Here is a 24181-nt window from a genome sequence, read left to right on the forward strand (position 1 = left end):
TGGCTGGGACATGGTCAGCCCCAACCTGCCTTCCCTCTCTTAAGAGCGGGTGGGAGGGAACAGGCCCCTGTTTAGCTTCCTGTGGCCATAGCCCAAGGCAGGGCAAGAGAGGAGGAGAGGAACAGTCTGGAGCGGGGAGAGCAGAGTCAGAGACAAACGTGGACGGAGATGGAGACACAGACGAGGACAGCCAGATGGGCAGACAGAGACAGACGCTCAGAGAAAGGCTCAGAGAAGACAGAGGCGAGAGACAAAGACACCCACCAAGGGACCAAAGATAACAAGCGGAGCGGCGCGCGCGGGCGGGGACAAGAGTCCAGCTCGCCGAGAGGGAGCGAGGACTGGGCCGGAGCAACCTGCAGGCAGAGGGACAGCCGGACACACGCGGCGCGAGACCGCGGGACTGGGACACCCCTCTGGCCCCCAGCCCGCGCGGTCGGGCGGAGCGTCGGCCGCCAGCAGGGGGCGCCCTGGCCGCGCTGTGCGACCCGCCGCGGGCGCGGGGTGGGGGGCGGGGCGGGCGGGCAGGGCTGCGGGAGCGCGGGCCCCGGGTCGCCTTTATAAGCCGGCGGGGGAGGCGGCCCGGGCAGCGACGCGCTCCCGCCACTCCGCGCCCTCGGCCCCAGCTCGCCGACCCTACTCCACTTGCGCCAGGACGGAGCCTCCCCCACGAGTTGTGCGCAGGTAGGGACTCGCTGCCCCCGGCTCCCGGGACTCCCGCCCAGGTGGCCGGTCCATGCACCCTCCGCTGGCCCCCGGCGGCGGCGGCGACGTTGAAGACCAATGGCAGAGCAGGAGCCTGTGCGTCCCCACACCGCTCGCGGCAGCCCATTCGGGACCCCAGGCCACTCCGTCGCGTGCAGCGGAGACGTGGCGCTCGGGAGCCGGCGAGCTAAGGGGACCGCGATCCGGACCGCTGGGCAGTCCCGGGGTCTCCGGCCTCCCGAGCTGCTCCCTAGGACCTCACGCTAGGCACCTGCCCCGGTGTCCCCTCCACCCCCAGCCCGGGATTGTTGTCCTCCCAGGCCCTCATCTAGCAACCTCCAGGTCCCTGCACCGCCAGGGGAGGGAACTGCTCTGTCCCGGGGAATTCTAAAGTAGTTTGGGCCGGAACTGGGAAGGAGGCGCTGGGATCCGGGGCTGGAGGGAGAGGGGAGACCGCGTGTTGGTGTCTTGGGGATGGGGGTGGCACCGCATCCACCGGCAAAGTTCTGGAGCCCGCCAAGCCCAAGGAGCCGCGCGGCTCTGCGCAGCGGCAGGTGAGGCGCGCTGTGCCGGCTGGCGCCCCGCTGGGGCTCGGGTCTCGGTAAGAAAAGGGTTAAAAGCATGGTCACAGCGGAAGGGCGGGAGGCTGAGAAAAACCTCATTCTTCTCCCACTTTGTCACTTACGACTCTTTTACTCTTTCAACACATAATGGGGCCAGGGAAGGGGCATTTACAAAGGCCTCCGGGTGTGGGGGGACCCTGGAGACTGAAAGAGAGAGCGATTCTTAGATTCTCAGGCTGCAAAGGGCCTTTGGGCCCTTGGAAATTCTCAGAGACCCCTCAGGTAGACCCAGCTTCTCAGGGAGTCGGGGGCTGACTCCTCACACCGGCAAACATAACAAATGTTGATTGGATGTGGCTCCAACACCTGGCAGGCAGCATCTCCATTCACGAAGGGGGGAAACTGAGGCTTAGATAATTTAAGTAAGTGGTAGGATCAGGATTTGAATCCTCCCTCCAAACCCTGAAGCTGGAGCCTCCTATCCCCCAGTGTCCACAAGAGGAGGGTCTGAGCCCCCTTCCCTGCAGCCCCTGCCTGGGTTCAGCCCTGCCTCCCTCCTTCCCTCCTGCAGACCTGCCCCCAGATTTACAGTCCTCCCACCCCCCTGCCCATCTTGTCCCTCCCACCCCTTGTTTCTCCCTCAACTGAAGGTTTCTGAATTCCCTGAGCAGCAAGAATCCCTGGACACAGCTCCCCAGCATCCCACTAGTGGAGGGAAGACAGGGCTGGGCTGGTCCCATCTGTCAAAAGGGTAACACACCTCTCTACAGGACTAGGGTGAGCCAAACTGAGGCCAGAAAAGGAAAATGATGTCTTCCAGCCACACATGTCTAAGGACGTCAGCTTTGTACCAGGTTCTGTTCTAGGTGCTGGCGGTACTGCAGGAAAGGACGCAGAAAGTCCCCCCCCCCCACACCTTTCATGGGGTAGATGTTAGCATCAGCAAACTTTTTTCAGGCTCTGAAAACTGAGCGTCAACATGGACCTTGTAGAATTGAACAATTCACAAGGAAGGATACTAAGATGCAATATCAGTTGCAAAATCAATCTGCAAACATTTGACCCTCACTGTTAGAGACGGCAGCCTAGCTGTGTGACCAGGGGACAGATTCTTTTCTCTCTGTGCCTCTGTCTCCTTGAGCTGCAGAGAACAGTAGTAGCTACTGGCGGTGAGGTCTCCATATGATTAAAGCTTGCTGTGTTTAGCTGTGCCTGTGCTTAAAAAAAAAAAAAAAAATCAGCTGTCACCAGCTCCAATCTCAGCAGAAAATGCAGCAGTGAGATTGTGTGCAGGGTCATGTCACTGCTTCTGATTCCTGGGTTTCGTCTCTCGCCTTTGCCCTGGCCCTTGCCCTGGCCGTCCCCTGCACATGGGGTGGCTTGCTGCCCTCCCTGTTCACACTCACAGGCCACCTCCTACCTTCCCAGTCACAGCTGCGCTGGGAGCCCTGAGCACCAGGCTGGGAACAGGCAGGAGCTGGTGTCTCCTGTGCCCTCTGCCCTCACTGGGCTTCTTATGCCTCACTGTGCCCTGGCTCAGGACCAGATCTGCCCTGTTGTGTCCTGTGACTTGTGTCTCCAACATTCTCTGCAAATTAGATGGGGTCCTCAGGTTTCATGTGAAGAAGTACCTTGGAGAGGGGACATGCAGGGGCTCCCTGGGGACCTGGAGTGTGCAAATCCAGGAAGTCTCAGGATCTCCCTGTGGTACCGTCTCCAGGCACGAAGCTTCTTAATCTAGGAGGCAGGATCCAGAGGCAGAGCTTGGGGTTCTCACCTTGAAATTGGTCCAACTGGGCTTATTAATAAAAAACCCGGAGCTCCCAGGGAGAACACTGCGGGGAGTGCGATGGAGCTAGGCTGAGAACCAGCACTCAAACCTCCACGTGGCCACAGGAATGCTGACTCAGCTTCCAGCAGCCGCCTGCCCGTCCTCCTTGGCAGACCAGGGCTGGGCTGTGTGGTATGGGTTTTTTTTTTTTTTTTTTTTTTTTTTTTTTTTAATTCTTGTTTTTCTGTTTTTCTTCCAGAGATGTCCTAACTTTTAGAGTACAGTTGGGGGCAGTAGAGTGGAGGCTCATTCCCAGCACTGCTGTGTGACCCCTGACAAATCACTTTCCTTCTCAGAGCCTCAGTTTCCTCATCTGTAATATGGATCAATAATATGTGTTCTGCAGGGTGGCTGTGAGCGGCCAGGGAGATCATAAATTAGACTCCCAACATTGGGCTTCACCCCTGTGTTGATTATTTTTGACAAGTTAATGTTCCCTGTGGGGAAGTTTTCTCAGCCCAGAGGGCCCGAGTGAAGTCCCTGCTTAGGGTACAAAGGCTGACATGGCAGAGAAAATGCCAGTTGAAGGGTCAACATCCTGGGTTCCAGTCCCCTGCTGTGTGACTTGCGGCAGGTCACTTGGCCTCTCTGAGCCTCCACTTCGAGTCGGCCCTCAACGTCATGATATGATGCTTGGTGTCCGAGGAACATTCAAGAATACTCTCCCTATTTTTCTGCCTTCCCGTACCGCTCCCCAACATTTTGTAATTGCTCCCAGAAAAACCCCATGTTTAAAGTTTTCCATGCTTAAGTTCTCAGCCCCACTGTGGCATGAAATCAATTGTTTGCATTTAATTTGACTTCTCGGATGAAGGGGTAACATTTGAGAGGAGGGTCGGGGTGGGGGAGGAGGTGAGGAAGAAGTTAAACCAGATGTGTTTGTGTTTAACTGTAGGACGGTGGTTAAACTGTGTTACCACCGTGCTTTCTGAATTCCAGTAACCAGGCCTCAGGTTTCACTAAAAATTGTAGTGTTCCTGACTGGCTGGGCTGGACTCGCCTTCCCTTTATTATTATTATTACTATTTTATATTCATCTGAGGCCGCAGAGGACTGGCGGGAGGGAGGGAGAGAAGACCTCATAGATGCTTTGAATTTTAGAGCTGGCTTCAGAAACTGGCGCTGTCAACTGGCATCTTCCCGACCAAGGAGACCGAGGCCCGGAGAGCAAGCAGAGGGACTTGGCCAGGGGCACCCGGCAGCCTAGGGTAGGATGGGCCAGAAGTCCAGTCTCCTGGATGCACGCTCCATGACCTTTCTGAAGCAGACCATCTCTTGAATTTGGTGTGTCTCATTTGCACGCGCTTGGTATGTCGGTTTTTTGAAAAGAAAGAAATGTTCAAGGCAGGATGCAGGTGAACAGGTTGGTAGAAAAAGATCTTCAGCTCAGGAGAGCAGAGTTTAGATCCTTGAGCTTCTAATACACTACCTGTGTGACCTTGAGTGAGTCACTTTCCCTCTCTGGGCCTTAGTTTCCTCATCTGTAAACCAAGATATCTAAAGAGCTGGAGGGTGAAGATGGGTTTGAATCCATCGGGCCTCAAATGCTTATGGCCTACTGTGTGCGAGGTTATGGTAGGTCAGTCACAAACTGCCCTCCGCAGGCCACCAGGGTGGGAGACTGTTGACTTCCAAGGGGCTTTTAAAACTTCCATTTAGTTCCTGGTGTTGTTCAACGGGCAGTTTCATGTTACATAAAACCATGGGTTTCTGGCTTCTCTTGAAAGATGTGGCCGTTTCGGGCTCTGTCCCTGCCTGACCACAATGGCCAGAGCTGAGTGGCAGCTGCTCTGTTGTGTGCTCTGCCGCAGTCCCTGCTGCCCCCCGTCCCTCCTGCCTCCTGACAGTCCCTTGGCCCTCTGGGCCTGCAGCTCCTGGCCACGGAGAGGGGCTTGAGTCTCATCAGAATGACTACGAGGCCTGAGCCACCGACCGCCCGGGGGCTGGGGTGGGAACGTGGGAGGACACAGGACACCAGCCCCGCTTCTGTGGCCTGGCAGCATCTCTGAAAGGTGGCAGCTGGTGGGGGGCGGGGTAGCTTTCCTTCTGCTTTGGTGGCCCCAGCGGGAGTCGGTGGCTCTAGAGGTCTGGAGGTGACAGGACTGTCAAGGCCCAAAGCGGAGCCCCGAGAGCTTCTGTCTAAAGGCTGCCAGCCCCCTCGGGGAGGGGCTCCCTTGACCTCTGACCCACCCCCAGACCCGTGCTCCCCACAGACCCGCACACTGGGGCGCCTCCATGTCACAGATGGGACACACGGTCTCACGCTCTGTCCCATGGCTCTCTGTGCCGAGGCCTGAGATAACAGGTGGGCACCCCCGGGTCACAGTGTGCATCTCAGGATGGCCTTGCGGGAGCTGGAGGACAGACCAGAGTGTGGGGAGCCATCCTGACCCGTGACTGGGCGGCTCCCGTTAAGGGCCTGAGGCGCTCTGGCCGTGCCCTTTTCCTGATGAGAGAGCCCATCCGTGTGGGGGTGTGCCTGACCACTGACCCCGGGGCCCAATCACTGACCCTGACCTTGGAGTGCAGCCCCCCTCAACCTTCATTGGATGGAATTCTCCCCTGAATCTCTTGTTCCCCAATAAAAAGCTACTCCCAGGCTGTTCACTCACTCTCTCCTGCTAGCCCTGCTAATCCTCGCTGCCCTGCTGGGCGGCTAGAGGAGGGAACCAGAGAGGGGAGCTGTCTCAGACCTAGCAATAGAGATAAGGTAACTGAGCCTGTGTGTTTTATTTCGATCTCTTCTAGCTAACTTTATGCCAAGAACCTCATGAATGAAACCACTGCGCTGGCCGCATGGTGGACCAGAGGCCTGAAGCCGGGTGGTTAAACATGGGAGTTGTGGAGGGAAGCTGCGCACTGGAGGGAGCCTAAGTGTGATGGCAGGTCTCCTGATTCTCCCTCTTGCTCTGTGTGGCAAGGGGCATTTCGAGTGACACTGGGTCCCAGGAGTGATACCGAGCCCCACTCTCTGCTGTTCTGCACTGGAGAAGGTGGACCCCTCCGTACAACTTACTCTCCCAGAGCTGGGTGAGATGCCGCACACCAGTAATCCCAGCAACTCGGGAGGCTGAGGCAGGAGGATCAGAGTTCAAAGCCAGCCCCAGCAGATTAGCAAGTCTCTTGGCAACTCAGCGAGACCCAGCCTCTAAGTAAATTAAGTAAAAAAGGGCTGGCAGTGTTGCTCAATGGTTAAGCACCCCTGGTTCAAACCCCAGTGCCAAAAAAGAAAAAAATTCCTCTCCCGGGTGCCTCTGTTAGCTGCGCTGGCCAGGGAAGGGAGGAGAGGGGGGCTGGGAGGTTATTTTTGGAGAACCAGACCTGGAGGCCCTGTAGTGGAGCCCAAGCCCGGAGCCGCCCGCGCCCCCCCGCCCTCCACGGTGGCTCGTTCTGAGATGCTTCCTGCTCAGGTGGTGGGTTCGTGACTCGGTGAATGAACTTCACCTGGCCGGATCTGCACACGGCAGGACAGAGCTGGGCCCACGTTTTATGGGCTCTAGAGGACTGTGTAAGTGGCCAAGGCACATTGCGTTTATTTGGAGACCGACCTTTATAAGAATCCACCTGTTGACATTTTTTTTTTTTTTTTGCGCCACTCTGACGTGGACCTCGGGGCCTGCGTGCTAGGCACGCGCCCTCCACTGACCACGCCCCCAGCCCTGGGCCCCCACCCATGCCCTGGCCTCTGAGCCCCTCGCCCTGTCCCTGCGGCGCAGGCTGGGCGCGCTGCAGCTCCGCGCTGCTGGGCACTGGGGCCCCCAGGTTTGAGTCACCGAGCTGGCCCCGGGCTTGGGGTTGCTGAGCTTGTCCCCTTATTTCTCCACCTGAACCCCCTGTGCCCGGCCTGCCTCTCAGCACACAGCAGTTAATCACATGTCCTGGGCCACCAGCCACCAGCCTCCTCTGAGTCCGCCTCCCCTCCTCCACGGCTCCGCTTCTCCGGCTCATTAAGTGTCCCTCCCAATGAAAGTCCATGTCTCCAGCCGCGGAGCTTGGATGCCTGCGTGGGGCACGGGCCCTCGCCTGGAGCCTGGGTTTGGACCCCGTCTGCACAGCGGGTGCCGAGTCCTGGCCATCGCCACCCACTGAGCTGCGCCCCCCACCTTGTGAGTGACATCAGTGCTCTTCCTAGAAGAGTCAGTTCCCTATTGGTTTCGAAATAATCTGATTCAGGAATTCGCCTTTCCTCTCAGGGAGCCTCTCGAGGTACCCAAGAAATCGATCCCCCCACAGCTTGTTCGCGCCATCACCTCATCCGAGTAATTTTGGTTAATACTGTTTTTCTTTGATTGTTGTTTTTCCCCTTGATTTGTCCTTATAGTTAACATTTAAGGGATTACTCCGTGCCAGAAACTGAGCTAATTACTTTGAATGACGGTATTGTGTTTAACCTGTAATTCTCTCCATTTGACAAAGGAGAAAACAGAAGCTCAGAGAAGTTGAGTAACTTCTCTGAGGTCACACAGATGGAATGTGGAGGTGAGACCCTGATATAGGTCTCTTGCCCACCTGCCCAGGCAGATTAGCATCTGAATTCAACTTTCTACCTTTGGATACAATTCCTCTGGAGACTTTGCTGTGTGCATTCTGCATCATCTGTCTGTGGTTTTTGACCGGGGGTGGAGGCCCCAGAGGGAGAGGATCAAGCACAGGCGCTGGTTGGGCAGCAGGGCAGTAGCATCTGAGTCTCAGCCTGGACACCCCCCTCCTGTTCCAGAAGGCAGTGGAAGGTGTCCTTAGATCCCCAGAGGAGCCCAGGTTTCAATCCCAGCCCCACCATCTCAAGCTGTGTGGCCTTGGGCAAGTCCCCTGCCCCCCTTTTGGGTATCCTGCCAGACAGCCCTCACTCAGATGAGGCAAGAGCTTCAGACTCTTCTAGTTCATGGATGATAAATAGCTGGAATGCACAGTGCCACGCCCCTGCCCCACGCCCACGTCAGACATCACTAATCCACCACTGCACATACACTCTCTCTCCCCCTCCAAAGTCCTTTTAAATATCGTGTGCGCCTCCAGGCTAGCCACTAATTAGAACTGGCCCGCAGGGTGAAAGGACATCCAGAACCAGAGGAGACTTGGTGAGTGTGTGGAGGAGGAGGGGCCAGGCCCAGGTGGCACTCAGCTCAGTGATACGGTGCTCCTCCGTCTTCTTTCCCTTGCCTGGAAAGTAGGAGGGACCTTGCGCTGGACTGTGCCAGAGCTCGCCTCTGCCCTGGGGTGGAACCTCTGCTGGGTGCGCAGCCGGGCTCTTATTCAGGTGGAGACTGCCTTCTGGGTCTGGTCACTGCCCAGGTGTCAGGAAGAGGGACAGAAAGGGGCTGGTTTCGGGTCCTCTTGGAAAGGGTTAGACTCCCTCTTCCCCCACGGTTCACAATAGTGTCGGTGATGGTAATAATAATGGCAATAAGAGCGACCCCCGTTCAGGGCGTGTTTGTTAGGCACCGAGCCCTCTGCGAGCTTGTACATTCGCGCCCCCGTCCTCCTAGAAGCCCAGGGCTTCCAATGATCCAAGTGCATGGCCTGAGCTCCCCAGTGGTACGCGGTTGGCACATCTGTCCAGCTCCAAGCCAGGTCCTGCTGCCTCCAAGGGCCAGTGTGGAGGACAGCCAGACTGCACATTTGCTGTCTATCAGTCGCCGTTATCATTTCTCACTTGTGATGGTGCATTCCTGTGCCTGTGGAAAGTCCCCTCCCGCCGGCAGGACCTTTTGCTAAGCACGTGCTCTACTGCGGGGCTGCACCCCAGCCCAAAGCCTTCCCGATCTCTGTGGGGGCAGCATCGCAAGCAGCACCTCTGTTTTACAAGTTAGAAAATTGAAGTTCAGAGAGGGAGGGTGGCCGGCCCTGGACCACACAGCAAGCAGCTGTCCTGCCTGATCCCTGAGCCTTGCTGAGAAGATCGCCAAGGGGAGCCCGGGTGGGGGTGGGAGTGTTGACTCCACTGAGGCCAGGTGGGGACTGCCCTGTGTCCTGGAGGGTCCATGCGACCCTCGACAAGGCACTCTCAACACTCCCGACCTCGGTTTTCAGGTTCCTGTTACACGTTCAGTTTTCAGAGCCGTGTCTTGCTCATGAACTCACCGAATCCTTAACACAACCTGAGGCTCCCAGAGGCAAGGCTACTTGCCTAAGGGTGTCCCTCCAGCCCCTGTCATCTCTGCCTTGGTACCTACCTGCTGTTCCCTTCCCTGCGGTGTCCCACCCCCTGCCTGTGTGACCACTTGGCATCATGGCTGTTTTTCCTAGACCTTGCTGGGAAGTCTCGAGCCATGTGATCGTCCGCATGCTGTCTAGCTCAGGCCTCGGAGGCCGGTTCCGGTGTTTAACAGGGTGATGTGTTGCTTTTTTCTTTTTTGGTACTAGGGATTGAACCCAGGGGCACCTAACCACGGAGCCACATCCCCAGTCCCTTTTTATATTTTATTTTGACACAGGGGCTTGCTGGGTTGTTTAGGGCCTTGCTGAGTTGCTGAGGCTGGCTTTGAACTTGTGATCCTCCTGCCTCAGCCTCCCAGGTTTCTGGGATTACGGGCGTGCACCACCATGCCTGGCTGTCCTCCAGGACTGATGCCTGGGTCGTGCGCTGGCCACCCACCCTTCCTAGCCTCTGCTGATGTCTTGCCCTCTCCACCAGTGATACCAGCTCTTCACTGGCTATTAGTGTTTGGCAGCAGGACAAGCCAGCTTCCTGGGTGACCGGCTCCCGTTGGCAGCTCTGCCTTTTGTCTCCCAAGTGCCATCTCTGGCTACTCTTTTTGTCCATTTTGTTCACAGAGGAACCCCCCTCCCCCAGTCCCAGACAACTTTATTTCCTAATGAGAATAGTTATAGCTGTCATTTGCAAAAATCCTTACATGTCATGTTCCTTGGTGCAAAAAGCAGGCACAGCATACGCATTTGTCGAGTGACGCTGGCAGAGAGTAACATGTCACAGGGACTAAGAGTTGTTTGACCTCAGTTTCCTCATGCGGCAAATCCTACCTCCACCAGGCAGAGGAGTCACTGATACATATATCAATACATATTTGTTTTAAATATCACACATATTTAGACATCGGTTCCTTGCAGTTGAATCTCTGAGAGGTAAATATTTGTCCCCCAGGGCACAGTCTGTAACAAGTGCAAATATTTCAACACCTTTCAGGACACTTGGGTTTCGAGTAGCCCACTTCAGAAGCTGCTCCCCACCGTCCTGTTCGCGTCACACAGCCCTGCCCCACACCTGAGGGTCAGGTGGTCAGGTTGCTCGGGCTGTGGCACATCTCTGAGAATATAGCGCGCCCGTCCAGCTTTGAGCGCATGGTGGGTCTTGTGACCGTCATCTGCGGAGCAGGCAGCGATTGAGCCCTGCGTAGGAGCCAGCAGGAGGGAGACCTGGCCGGCAGCTAGAGCCAGCCAGCTGGAGCCTTCGGGGAAGGAAGGACAGTGGCCCTGAGTGACTGTAGCAGTCACGGCCCACAGGCGGTTAGCTGCGGTCACTCCCTGACCCTCACATCAGGAGGTAGGTGCCCTTGTCATTGTTCTTGCTCATGATGGGGAACCAGGCTCAGCAAGGTGCTCATTTGCCCAGGAGATGGTTCGTCGCCCACTGATGGGTCTGGGTGTGCACCTGGGCCGCCGGGCTGTGGCGCCTGGCCATGCTACCACCTCCCCAAAGGACCCCTGGAGCTCCCTGCCGGGCGGTTTCCTGGTCCTCCCTGGGCCGGTCCTTGGCAGGCAGGCTGGTGTGACAGTGCGTGGGGCACCGTGCATCTGTGGGGTGCAGGTTAGTCTCCCTGTCTCCTCCCGGGGCCTCCTCCGGATCTCAGACACCTTGATGCCGGGCCCAGACAGTTTCCAGGAAGGGAAGCCTCCTGTCGCCTCCGCAGCCCAGGGCGTGTGTCCACTCGATTCCATGGCATTGTTCCAGGCCCACCGCCCTGGGGACCACCTCCCCTCCAAGGTCGGGAAGGTCTGCCAGGGTCATACAGAGGCGGACTGTGATCTGGGTCATACAGAGGCGGAGACAAGGCTCAGCGGGGCCGCCCAGGGTCCCAGGCCAGTGGGCAGTGGCTCTGGGATTGGAGACCAGAGCCTGGGCGTTTCCTTCCTGCCTCCCAGGTCGGCTCTGGGCAGGCTGTGGTTGAGAGCATACGTCTGCCTTGGGGGAGTCTTGTCCAGAGGTCCAGGCCTGCTCCTCCTCAAGCCTTAATCTGTTTGCTAATAGTGGTAGGAATTGTCATTTACTGGAGCCCCGTGGTCAGTGTGGCCAGCTAAGTTGGTCTCTATGTCCGTTCTCACGTGGTCCTTTGAACCACCCCAAAGGGTGGGTACTGGAATCTGGTTTTTTTTTTTTTTTTTTTCTTTTTCGGTACCAGAGATTGAACCCAGGGACACTTAATCACTGAGTCACATCCATAGCGTCCCCCTCCCCCCAGTTTTTGGAGACAGCGTCTTACTGAGTTGCTTAGGGCCTTACTAAATTGTTGAAGCTGGCCTCGAACTTGTGATCCTCCTACCTCAGCCTCCTGAGTGGCTGGAATTACAGGCGTGTTCCACCATGGGCAACCTGGATTCCCTGCTTTTTCAGGCAGAGAAGAGACTCACAGAGGAAGGGAAGGGACACCTTCCCAGGTCGTGTAGCTAGCTCACAAGAGGTTAACCCAGAATGGAACCAGGGCAGCCTGCTTCCAGAGTCTGGACCCATAATTACTTAATAAATGTTAGATAAATCTCTGCAGGCCAGATGTACAAACTCTTCTTGAACTGTTGTTTCTTCCAGAGCCAGACTTGTGTGTCAGGGGTGGGGGGACGGCAGGAGTCCAGCAAACCGCAGGAGTGGGCTGCGTGACACTCCAGGGCAGGACGCTCCAGGGGAGTCTCTGAGCTGGAGCCGAGAGTTTTTCTGTCCCGTGCGATTCCTGGGGGGAGGGCGGGTGGGGAGCGAGGTGGGGGCCCCACAGGGCAGTCCTGGTGTCTCCAGGACCAGGTCAGGGGGAGGCCAGAGCAATTAGCCTGGCCAAGGCTGCAGCTAACTCAGAAGCCTCAGTCCAGGGCTCTGGCCCCGTGCCTGTCCCTCCTGTGTGTCTATCGCAGGCTTCCAGAGTCTTCCTGGGATGGGGAGCCTCCCGCTGATGGCCCGGGGAGAACTTGGCTCTGCGATTCCTCCTTCCTTACCCTGCTCGGCCGGTGGCCCGCGCTCCCTCCCGGAGGAAGCGTCCTTTCCTCTGGTAGCTGCCTGATTTGAATTTGAGTGTTTCCCGGTGGCCCTGGGCCAAGGGAGCTCTGCTGTGCAGGCCCCTGGCTTGGAGGAGGAGCCTCCTGGTCCTGTGACACCCTCCCGCTGCCAAGGGCGGGCTGCGGGGAGCAGGCCCTTCTCCGGGGCCCTGTGGGACCCGGCCCTGGGTGGCTCCTGTGACAGAGGATGGCCGTGGGCTTTGTCCCCTCACTGCCTGGAGTGGCTCCCCCATCCCAGGAAGTCCCTGCTGGTGGCCTTTCTTGGCAGCTTGCCCGGGTGCCAGCATCTTGGCACCGAGGAGGGTGGAGAATGGAGGGAACGGTCCGGAGAGGGGAGGAGGGGAGGGTGCAGGGGACCTTGGCTCATTCCTTAGCCCAGGTCTCTGGCCAGGTGCTGGATACAGGGCTTCTGGTCGGGGAGGCCCCAGACCCCACAGAACCCACAGCAGGAAGGAAAGCGGGAGGGCCGCCGGCCTCCACCACGGACACCCCAGAGGCTTTCCCCCAGAGGGACGTTCGCCCTCTTGAGCCTCGTGGGGAGGCAGGTGTGGCGCAGACACGGGGAGGCGGCAGTGGGCACCCCGAGGTCCTGGATCCCGGGAAAGACAGAGAGGGGGTGGCGAGGTTTGTTTCAGGCTGTGCTGGGCGCTGGGGAGAAGACGGGGAGCCTGAGGGACAGCAGGGGCCTGGCAGGGGCCGGGCTCCTTCTCTTGGCCTGGGCAGGGACCCTGCGGAGGTGGCCTTGGAGCCGGAGATGGAGAAGGAGGGAGCCGAGCAAAGATCAGAGTTGAGTGTCCCCGGCAGGGGACAGTACAGTTCAAAACCCTGGGGGTCAGGAGGAGGCACTGTCAAGGGCGGGGCCGGGCTGATGTCAGAAAGGTGGGTAGGACCCTGGCCAAGCCTGAGCAGGGCCTGCCACAGGGACGGCTGGCACCTCCCATTGTTGAATGGGCCCTAAGAACAGTTTGTGCCAGCATGGCCGCGGGGACCCACCACTCCCACCCACTCCAGGTAGAGAGGGGCTGTTTGGGCTTAGTGTGTTTCTTATTTTGGTCAACATTTCTGATTGGCGTGAGTGTCACATAGAGAAATCTATGCATCTACTGGGGCTTCTCATTCTCGCCTTTTTTGATCAGTGTCCTTTAAATTTTTGTCTCTTATTAGTATTGATAAGAGATATAGAAAGACACATATTGTCCATATGGGGCTCCTCATTCCCTTTGCCTTTTTTGATTAGCATTTTAGGTCATTTGACCTTAAATGCTAATATGTATATATATGAAAGGGTATCGGTCCCACATAACCTCCCGGAACTTGCTTTTTTCACTCAGCCTCATGTTTCTGAGACTTCATCCATATTATTGCACATATCTGTAATTTATTTTTAAATTTTTAAAAATTCTTTTTTTTTGTTGGTGCACGGTAATTATGCAGAATGGTGGGTTTCTTTGTGGCACATTCAAGCATGCATAGAAATATAGTTTGTCCGGGCATGTGATGCACACTTTACTGTAATGCTAGCAACTCGGAAGGCTGAGGCAGGAGAATTGCAAGTTCAAGGCCAGCCTCAGCAACTTAGGCCCTGCCTCAAAATTAAAAAATAAAAAGGGACTGTGGATATAGCTCAGAGGTGCACCCCTGGGTTCAGTTTCCAGCACTCAGAAAGCAAAACTAAAAACCCCACAATGTAATTTGATGAATTTTACTGCCCAGTACTTCCTCTGCCCTTCCCCTTCCGTCCGCCTGACCCTCTTCCTCTGCCCTGCTAGTCTCCCTTCTAATTTCATGGGCCCCTCTCGACAACTGACCTATTTTTTTCTTTTAGCTTCCACACAAGAGAGAAAACATACAATCTTTTTTTTTTTTTTTTCCCTGAGTCTGATATATTTTGCTCAAAGTCATGGTCTCCAGTTCCATCCATTTCCCGGCAAATGACAATTTCATTTCTTGGCTGAGTAAAGCTCTGTGCTGTACACAGACATCATTTTCCTCTTTCATTCATCTGTTGACAGACACTTGGGCTGATTCCATCGCTTGGCTATTGTGAATCATGCTGCAATAGATATGGATGTGCATCTATCTCGGAAATATGCTAATTCTTTGGCAAGAGAGGTGTAGCTGGATCGCAAGGGAGATCGATTTTTAGCTTTTTGAGGAACCTCCATGCTGATTTCCATAGTGGGCTCTACTCATTTACATTTACTCATTTACATTCCCACTACAGTTATCTAAGAGTTCCCCTTTCCCCACATCCTCACCAGCATTTATTGTTATTTGGATTCTTGATGCTTGCCATTCTAACTGGACCGGCCTGGGACCTCGGGGTAGCTTTGATTTGCATCCCCCACTGTGCTAAAGATGTTGAAAATTTCCCCCCTAATCCTTGGTCTTTTGCACTTCTTCCTTTGAGAAGTGTCTGTTCAGTTCCCTTCCCGATTGGGGTTGTTTTGTAATGTTGAATTTCCACTTGTTGAAGAGGCTGTCCTTTCTCCAATGTGTGGCATTTTTTGACACCTTTGTCAAGAATCCGATGACTATAATTGGGCAGATTTGTCTGTGTCTTCTGTTCCATTAGTCCATGTGTCTGGTTTTTTTGCCAGTGCCATATAGCTTTAGTGACTATAGCTCTTTAATCTAATTTGAAATTGGATATCATGATGCCTCTAGCATTGCTCTCTTTGCTCATTGATTTGGCTATTCTGGGTCTTTTGTTTCTCCATATAAAATCTAAGATTTTATTTTTAGTTCTGTGAAGAATGTCATTGGTATTATAGTGTGGGGGTTGCATTGAATCTGTAGATGGCTTTTGGTAATATGGCTGTTTTAACTGTTGATTCTGCCTATCCATGAACATGGGAGATCTTACCATCTTCTAGTGTCTTCTTCAATTTCTTTCTTGAGCATCCTATAGTTTTCATTGTAGAGGTCTTTCACCTCTTTGGTTGGGTTTATGTAATTCATCTCTTTATCACTGTATAATATGCCACTGGATAACTATTCCACACTCATTTTTTTTTTTTCAGTGCTGGGAACAGAACCCAAAGCTTTGTGCATGCTAGACAAGTGCTCTACCACTGATTTCCACCTCCAGCCTCCATTTACTTATTATCTCGTTGGTGGCATTGGTTTTCAGATTTTTGGCAGTGTGGAAAAGGTGCTTACAAATATCCTTGCTCCCTTTTCCTCATGCATGGCCATAGGAATTTTCTCCTAATACATACCTGGGAGTGGAACTGTTGGATCATAGGATATGTGAAAGTTTGTTCAGTGTTCCAAGATAAGACCAAATTGTTTTCCAGAATGAATGTACAAGACAATCTATTTCTCTATACCTTCTACAACACACATGTTGTCAGGCTTCTTACATATTTCCAATCAAACGAGTGCAGTGATTTCTCACTGTAGACATGAGGTGCGACTCCCTGGTTACCTCTGGGGGTGAACGGGGGAGGATGAGTGTGTGTGAGCCCTCTTTTAAAATGCATTTCTGCCCATTTTTCTGTTTGTCCTTTTTTTTTTTTTCTTTTCCCAAATCCGTTGCTTATTGCTTGGTGATAGTTCTCTACATTGCTGAGACATTATGTTTTGGGTAAGTTAAAAACCTAAACTTTAATGTAGTCTCATTTAGCAACTTTTTATTTAATAATCAGTGCTTTCCAAGTCTTATTTAAGAAAGTTTGCCTTACTCCAAGGTCAGAGAGCCGCCGTTCATCCCTGGTTCCCAGTAAACATTTTAATGTTTTGTTTTTCACATTTAAGACCTTGATCCATGCATTGTTGATTTTTGTGTGTGGTATAACGTAGGGATCCAATTTGATTTTTTTCCATCTATATATCCATTTTTGTCTTTTTCTTTTCTTTTTTTTTTTTTTTTTTGTGAGGGGAGGTACCAAAGATTGAACTCAGGGGCACTCAACCACTGAGCCATACCCCGAGCCTTATTTTGTATTTTATTTAGAGAAAGGGTCTCACTGAGTTGCTAGTGCCGTACTGTAGCTGAGGCTGGCTTTGAATTTGAGGTCTTTCTGCCTCAGCCTCCCGAGTGGTTGGGATTACAGGCATGAGCCACCATGCCTGGCTCATTTTTCTTTTGTTTTCCAAATATATAAAAATGTAGTTGACTTTATTTTGAGCTTATCAAGCTAATTTTCTAAACTATTTCCAAATATTTGTAGACTCTGGGCAATCAGTTGCAACTAAGGATCACTTCCATTTTTAAATAAATCTTTATTCTTTTTTATATTTATTTTTTATTTATAGGTGGACACAATCCCTTTTTATTTTATTATTATGATTATTTTTTAATGTGGTGATGAGGATCAAATCCAGTGCTTCACACATGCTAGGCGAGCGCTCTACCTCTGAGCCACAACCTCAGCCCTAAATCTTTATTCTTTTAACCTTTTTTTTTTTTTTTTCTTTTTGCACTGTGTAGGATTGCCAGTACAAAGTCAAATGAACATGGTGGCACTAAGTAGTTTTGCCTTATTTGATTTTAGAGGAAATATCCTAACGTTTCCCCCTTTAGGATGATTTTCCAGGTTAAGGAAGCTCTCTTTTATTCATAACTTAATGAAAGCTTTTTTTAAAAAATTAAAAATTTGTATGTAAATATATCACATGTTTTTAAAAAAGCATCTCGAGGTGTTTCATTTTTCTGTTTTAATCTTTTAGTGTGGTTAATTACATAATAGACTTCCTATTATGTAATTATGTAATTATGTAATGCCCCCTGTGCATTCCTATCATCCGCACTTATTTGGTGTGTTCTGATGACATTTTGTCCAGAATGGTTACATCAGTTTGTACTCTTCTGTCTTTGGGATCCCATTTATAATGGCCTCATAGAATTAGATGGTAATTTTTTTTTTTTTTGTATACTATCCTTTGCAAAAGTTTGGATAAAAATGAGATAATGTGTTTCTTGAAGTTTGATAGAATTTCCTTGTAAAATCATTTTAGCCTGTTTTCTTTGTGGAAAGATTTTGTAACTACTGTTTCAATCTCTTTATTCAGGTTCTTTATGTCTTCTTGAGTCAGTTTTGGTAAGTTATATCTTTAGAAATGTATTCTTTTAATCTTTATAATTTATCAGCATAAGGTTGTTTATTGCATTTTCTCATGATATTCCTATTTTCGATAATAATGTGTCTCCTCTGTCACTTTTAATATTGCCACAGATTTATTGACCTTTTATATAATTTTTATACCGTTATTTAATTTATTTATTTTTATGCGGTGCTGAGGATCGAACCCAGGGCCTGGCACATGCTAAAAGTGAGCACTCTACCACTGAGCCCCAGCCCCAGCCCTATTGACCTTTTTAAAGATTCCAACTTGTGGCTTTGATCTTCTCAATTAAATCATTTTTCACTCTGCTTTTTGATTTCTGCTCTTTATAATCTGCTACTTTCTTTGGCCCCCCACCCCACCCCCCTAACTTCCTAAGCCGGACACTTACCTCATTGACCTTCAGCATTTCTTTGCAGTCTTACACAATTTTTGTTATGTAGTGTTTTTATTATCATTCAGTTCTAAGCAATTTAAAATTTCTACTATGACTTCTCTTTGATCCGTAAGTTACTTAGGGTGTTTGTCATGTCTAAGAATATGTGTAACTATTTGCCCTTTGTAAAACTTCACTTCTATGGCTCTGGTCACAGAATGTGGACTATATGGAAACCTATTATTTGAAATATGCGGCTCGCTTTACCGCCTGGTATGTGCTCCATATTTAAAATGTTTGAGGTTCCTGTAAAGAATATGTGTTTATGTACATTTCTATTTCAATTTCTCCTGCTTTTTTGGTTTCATTTTTTTTAAAAGAGAGAGTGAGAGAGAGGGAGAGAGAGAGAGAATTTTTTTAATATTTATTTTTTAGTATTTGGCGGACACAACATCTTTGTTTGTATGTGGTGCTGAGGATCGAACCTGGGCCGCATGCATGCCAGGCGAGCGCGCTACCGCTTGAGCCACATCCCCAGCCCCTTGGTTTCATTTTGAGGTTTTATTACTTTCAGAAAAGTGTGACTTTTCCCTACAAAATATATATTTTCTCCTACTGTTGGAGATCCTCCTCCCTTCCCCACTGTGCCCTCAAGCCGCACGACACCACAGCAGATTTGTCCAGTTGTTTTAGTTCTGAGTTATTAAAGGAAGGTCCAACATTTGCTTTCCTTGTTCTTTGAGCTATCCTCTCCACTTCTGGAGAGAAGCACAGAAAACAGGGTTAGGAAAATATGTGCTCATGTTTATTATTCAGGCCCAAAACTTGTTTGAAAAGAAAAAAAAAAAAAAAAAAACAAAAACAAAAACCCAAAGCCTAAACTAAACTTCACTCGGTCTGCAGATATCTTTAGTACCAGCTGTGGATTTTGTTGCTATACAGTTCAATAGTTGCTATATACTTAAATAGTTCCTATTTTTAAAAGTTTGTGTGTTTGTGGGCGTAGTTGTAGTTTTGTGCAAACCTGAGCCCTTGAATGGTGCGACTTTTACCGTCTTTCACAGTTTGGATGACAGTTTAGCTGGCTATAAAATTCTCACTTCAAAAATTTTTTTTCCCTTAGGAATTTTGGTCAATTCAATTTGATACTTATTCCTTTTGTAAGTGACAGGTTTTGTGCTAGACTCTTAGAATGTTGTCTTTTGGTCGTCACTAGAATATGTCTAAGTGGTTTTTATTTATTTATTTGTTTGTCCTGCCTGGTATATTTTGTTCCTGCTCAAACCAAGATGTCGCATCCTTCTTTGGTCCTAAGGTCACCTTCACTAGTCTTCAAACAGCTCCAGGGGCCACGTATGTTCTCAGAGTTGGCGCTTACACTAGTCTCGTTCTTTCTGGTTTTGGTTGAGATGTAATTTTGCACAGTAAAATGCCCAGATCTGATGTGTCCAATTCAATGCATTTTGACTAAAGTCAGTTACCTTGAAGCTACGACTCTGAAACAAGATCCCCCCCCCCACCCCCCAGGAAGCAGGGCTTTATTCTGCAATATGGAGGGAACATGCTTGGCCCACCTGCCCCCACATAAATCGTGACCACTCAGGACCTGGCCAGCAATGCCCCTTGCAGACCCCTTGCAGGGTTCTAAAGGCACACCAGAGCCCCCAAATTCTTTCTTCCCTCAAACACACCCATAGCATTATTTGCAGAATTCACTTTTATACTGGTATCAAAAATTATACTAAAAATTTTTCACTAAACTAACTTTATTAAAAATTTTCCCTCTTACATTTCTTTGCTAAATATCACTTCACTGTCCTGGTGACTTCTGCTGCTTATTTCCCTTGGTGTCCACTGCCCTTCTCCTTCTGTAGGTCTTCTGCACATCTCTTGGCCCCTCGAGCGCCTCTCTGCTCGGACTCTGTCCAGTTCAGGCTGGGCGCTGGCCTTCCAGGACCTCAGGCACCTGAAGTCTGAGTTTGCGGTTGCGCCTTTCTCTTCCTGGTTCCTCGCGGGGACGATTTCCTCCCCGGCCCCTTCCTCCGCTGGGCGAGGTGGCCCACCTGACTCCCCGGCGCGGGGCTCTGGTCTCGGTCTCCTGCGGGGTTTGCATGCCCAGGGAAAGGGCCGATCTCCTGAGCCCTGGATCATGAATAAGGGTCAGAAGTGAACTGGGGAAGAACCTGACCCTCCAGGGGAGCTGGGAAAAGGGGCACGGAGGAGACCCCAGGCCTGCAGTGAGGGAGGTCGCTGCGCAGCGGGGAAGAGCCAAGGCGGCGGGGATCACCGTGTCTGCAGAAAGATGAGGAGACCGCAACGAAACAAGATTCCAGAGATCATTTCCACCTCCAGCGAGCTCCCTCGTGCCTCCTTCCAGTCAGTTCTGCCTCCTGATGGCGACCACCGTGTGGCTTCCTCTCGCCATGGACCCGACTGACCTCTGGAGTTTCCTCTGAATGGCGACATGTGGCAGCACTCTTGGGGCCCAGATGGTTCCATTTATCATGTTTCTTTTTAAAAAATCTGTCCTAGGGAGCAGGCCTCGCTGGCACATGCTAAGCACACGCTCTAGCACGAGCTCTGCCCTCTGCCCAGCTTCCCATGTCTCTGAGTTCCCATGTCCCTGAATGCCACCTCGGCTTGTCGCATCGGTAGCCCAAGCCTCTGTGTGGCCGAGTCCTGTTCCACAGCTCAGTGTTCCATTATCTGTCAAGGACACTTAAACTTTCCAGTTTGGAGTATTACAAGCACAACCCTGTGAACATTTATATACGAATCTTTTTTTTCCTTTTGTGCTTCTGTCTGTTCTCCACCACCCTAAAAGCACACCTGCCTTTTCTCCCTACAAATACCATCTGAAAGCCCCTCCGTCTCCCAGGGAGCGTCCGGTGGCATTGTGCCGGAGGGTCACTCTGGGGTTGACTTGGGAGGAAGGGTGTGGAAGCCACCGACTTCCTCACTGGTTTTCAGAGCAAGGTGTGCCCGCCCCACCCCACGGCCAGCCGACACGGTGACTTCCACATAAAAGCCGCAGCTGGATCAGCGTGCTCTGTAGCCAACAGCGCTAGAGCAGGTCACCTGGACCTTCACTGTAACGAACTGCTTCATCATTTTGTGGTTTTAGGGATGGAACTCAGGGCCTTGAACATGGTGGGCAAGAGCCCTGCCACGGGGTGACATCTCCGGCCCAAACCTAGAATGTTAAGTGAACATCAGGAGCCTGCTAAAGAAAGACGCACATCAGAGAGCAGGATGAGAGTGTTTCAGAGAAAAGAAGTGCGTGGAAACGGGCGGTGGTAGAGCCAGCCTTCCCCAGACCCTGCATGTTCCAAACAGCCCAGGATTCTCCAAAAGAACCTCTGGGTCTTCACATGGGCTCTTCTCACTGTGCCTTCCCTTCACTTCTGCTGAGAAACTTCCAGCACCTTCGGAAGTCTCCTTCTCTGATGGCACCTCGAGGCCAAGGTGACACTCAGTGGTGGCCTAGGGCTCTGGAGTCAGAACCGCCCCCCCCGCCCCCCCATGCTTCTCCAGCTCACCTACTGTGTGATTGGGGCCAGGTCATGTGACCTCCCTGGTCCTCAGGTTCCTCCTGGAGTGGGGGGTGGGTGGTGATGAGAACACTGGGGTAGATTATCCCCAGAGTCTCCTTCAACTTGATGAGCTGGTGCCATGGTTCCAAGCACAGGCTCAGGAATGGGGCTGCCCTGCACCCCTCCTGGGTCAGCTCTTGCTGCTACATGTCTCTGAGCAGTTATTTCAACTCCCAAACTTCCACTGACTTCCCCCGGCAGAATGGTCAAGCATTGGAACTTGGGAATTGCACAGTTTGGATTCGTGATCCAGCTCTGATGCATGGCTGCTGTGTGATCTTAGACAAGTCACTTAACCTCTCTATGCTTTTTTTCCTTCTTGCTAAATGAGAATGGTACTAAGAGTACCTACAGGGACTGCAGTGGTGTTGACCCAGTGAGAACACAATCTTCTCCATTCAGTGCAATGAATTCCTCCCCCCACCCCCCCACCGGGTACTAGGTGCCCCACTATGGAGCGGCTTCCTAGTCCTTTTTATTTTTCATCTGGAGACAGGTCCTTGATGGCCTTGACTTTGCATTTCTCTTGCCTCAGTCGGGTATTGGAGGAGTGTGGCTAGAACTACGGAGCCAGTCAATGCACCCCGCAGCCCAGCAAATTCTGACACTAAGTGCTCTCTAGATACATCCTGTCAAATTGTATCTTTTACCCGCTTCTCTCCTCTCATCTGATCTGCAAGGTGGAATGACTCACCCTGATGTGCAGATAAGGAACCTGAAGCTCCAGACAAAGTCACTTTCAAAGCTACAGGGCCAGGATGTCACCCCAGATCCCCCTCCTCCAAGGCTGCCTTCCACCAGGCTGCAGTGTTGGGAGATTAGACAGGGGCCTGGGGACTCGCAGGGCTGCAGACGGGAGAGCCCGGAGAAGCCCCCACCCGGCGTGTTCCAGCTGTTCCAGCTGTCTGCCTTGGCCTCCTGCAAGGTGGCTTTTGTAGGTCTCATTCAAACGTGGATTCAGTGATGGGACACAGTGGAATGAGGGGGCAGATCCAGGGTGTGTGGGACAATTGGGGGCTCAGGGGACCTGGAATGGAGAGCTAAAGGGGTCCAGGGACAGGGAGGAGGATGCCTGGAGGCACCAGCCAGCAGAGACTGCACGAGTCCAGGGCTTAAGCCTGGGGTCTCCCGGGTGGGCCTCGCCACCAGGCATCTGGAGGTCCAGCTCCCCTCCCCCGCCACGTCCAGGCCTGGACGTCCTCTCGGAGCCTCAGTTTCCTCATCTGCAAAGGGGCTGCTGCTACCGCTGGGACAAGTGGGGGGAGGGCACCAGGTGGCCAGGCAGCCCTGGGCGAGGATCCCAGGGGCATGGCTGGCTCAATGGACATGCAGGGACTTGAGAGTGAACCCGAAGCCTCAGTTTCCTTGTCTGGGATTTAGACATCTGGCTCTTAGCTGCCTGCGATACTGCGAAGGCAACAATGAGCTCATTCTTTGGTGAGACGTTCGCTCTTAGACTTCTCTAAAACTGCAAATGCCTCTGTCTCCCTCCTCCCTGCCACCTCTCTCCCTGGTACCTGCTGCCGCCTGGTGTCCCCTGGATCTGGCTTATCTCCTTGTTTGTTCACCCCACCAGCAGGGACTCGGGCTGTTTAGCGCCTAGAACGGCCCCTGACATACAGTAGCTGCTCAGTAAACACAGTCCAAGATCATTGGTTGGATGACGTCTCGGGAAGGTCCTGGGGCCTAGGGGGTGCTGACCAGTGCCAGCTGTATAGCCAAGAGACGCAGGGCAGAGCCCGAGAGGGACCGGCATGGTCAGCTTGAGGTGAGAAAGGCCGCCCAGGAGGGCGCTGGGGCCCTGTTTTCGGGGGGTGCTGGGCTGCCTCTGTGGCCACTGCGGCGGCAGCAAGGCCTGTGGGGAGCAGAAGCAGACGGGCCTGGGGTTTTTCTCAAGGAGGCAGGACCCTGGGGCCGCAGGGAGCCCGCGCCACTCGGCTGTTCTAAACCAGTCCCTGGGCTAATCCACCCCCAAGGATTAAGTGCAGCTCCAGGCAGGCAGGGTGTGGCTGGAGGAGGAGGAGGGTCACCTGGCGTGACTTTGGGTCCCTGGTGAGCACAGCCCACTCCACTTCCCGGTTGCCACGTCCTGAGTTGCTTCCCTCTGCCAGACCCCCCTCCGTGAGGGTCACCTCAGGCCCAGAGCATCGGAGCTGGCGAGTCTGTGGACTGACACCCAGAACCGCCAGCCCCAAATGACCTTCTCCTCTGCTTTGTTCTCATCGGGTCTTTGGTGACACAGATGCGACACTAAGACAGCGGCTTCCCCTTTTCCCTTACCTTTTGGATCCAACCCCGCCCCCTGCTCCTGTGTGGAACAAACTGTCTCAACAAATGACAGTCCAGCCCCATCGCAGCCACCACAATGGCTGGGAGAGAAAGAGCCGGGCGCGGAGCCAGCAGATCCTGTGCCTGGCCTGGCCCTGCCCGCGGGCCGGGCAGAGGGACCTTGCCAAGTCACCTCACCTCGCTGCCCCTCCGTTTCCTCTAAAGCAAGAGTAAACAGTGGTGTCCCCCTACAGTGACCTCCTAAGGCTGTTATATAAAGCTCATAGAAATGGAATCAGGACCATGTTCCTACACAGGCCTCGAAGGCAGAGTGGGACCTGCAGCCCCCAGCATGGGACCAGGCACACGAGAGACACAGAGGACTGATGGCCACAATGTCATGAGACTAGACCGATGACCACCTAATGGAAGGAGGGGCCAGGACCTGCTCATGGAGCAGAGCTGCTAGGCAAATCCCACCCTGGAAAATTTCACCCAGGATTCCCCTATAATGCCATAAATGCCAAGTAGAAAAGTGCTGGTATTGAGCTGCGGCAAT

General features: G+C 52.6%; 1 protein-coding gene across 4 annotated transcripts in view; it reads left to right on the forward strand.

Annotated features, from left to right (window-relative positions):
* Positions 1-519: 519 nt before the first annotated feature.
* Alpl (alkaline phosphatase, biomineralization associated) overlaps positions 520-24181 on the forward strand; it is a 52696-nt gene continuing 29034 nt past the window's right edge. The window contains exons 1-2 of one of the 4 annotated variants that reach the window (XM_078025525.1): positions 549-684; positions 17332-17360. Coding sequence is in view for 1 of the 4 variants with exons in the window: in XM_078025524.1 (XP_077881650.1) it covers positions 7073-7205 (133 nt within the window). In the remaining 3 variants the exon portion in view is untranslated. Of the gene's footprint in view, positions 685-7063; positions 7206-8067; positions 8178-17331; positions 17361-24181 lie in introns of those variants that run through there. The other 3 variants (XM_078025527.1, XM_078025524.1, XM_078025526.1) reach the window with 3 other exon arrangements.

The sequence above is a fragment of the Ictidomys tridecemlineatus genome, chromosome 11 (assembly GCF_052094955.1).
Source record: "Ictidomys tridecemlineatus isolate mIctTri1 chromosome 11, mIctTri1.hap1, whole genome shotgun sequence".
Taxonomy (NCBI): Eukaryota; Metazoa; Chordata; class Mammalia; order Rodentia; family Sciuridae; genus Ictidomys; species Ictidomys tridecemlineatus.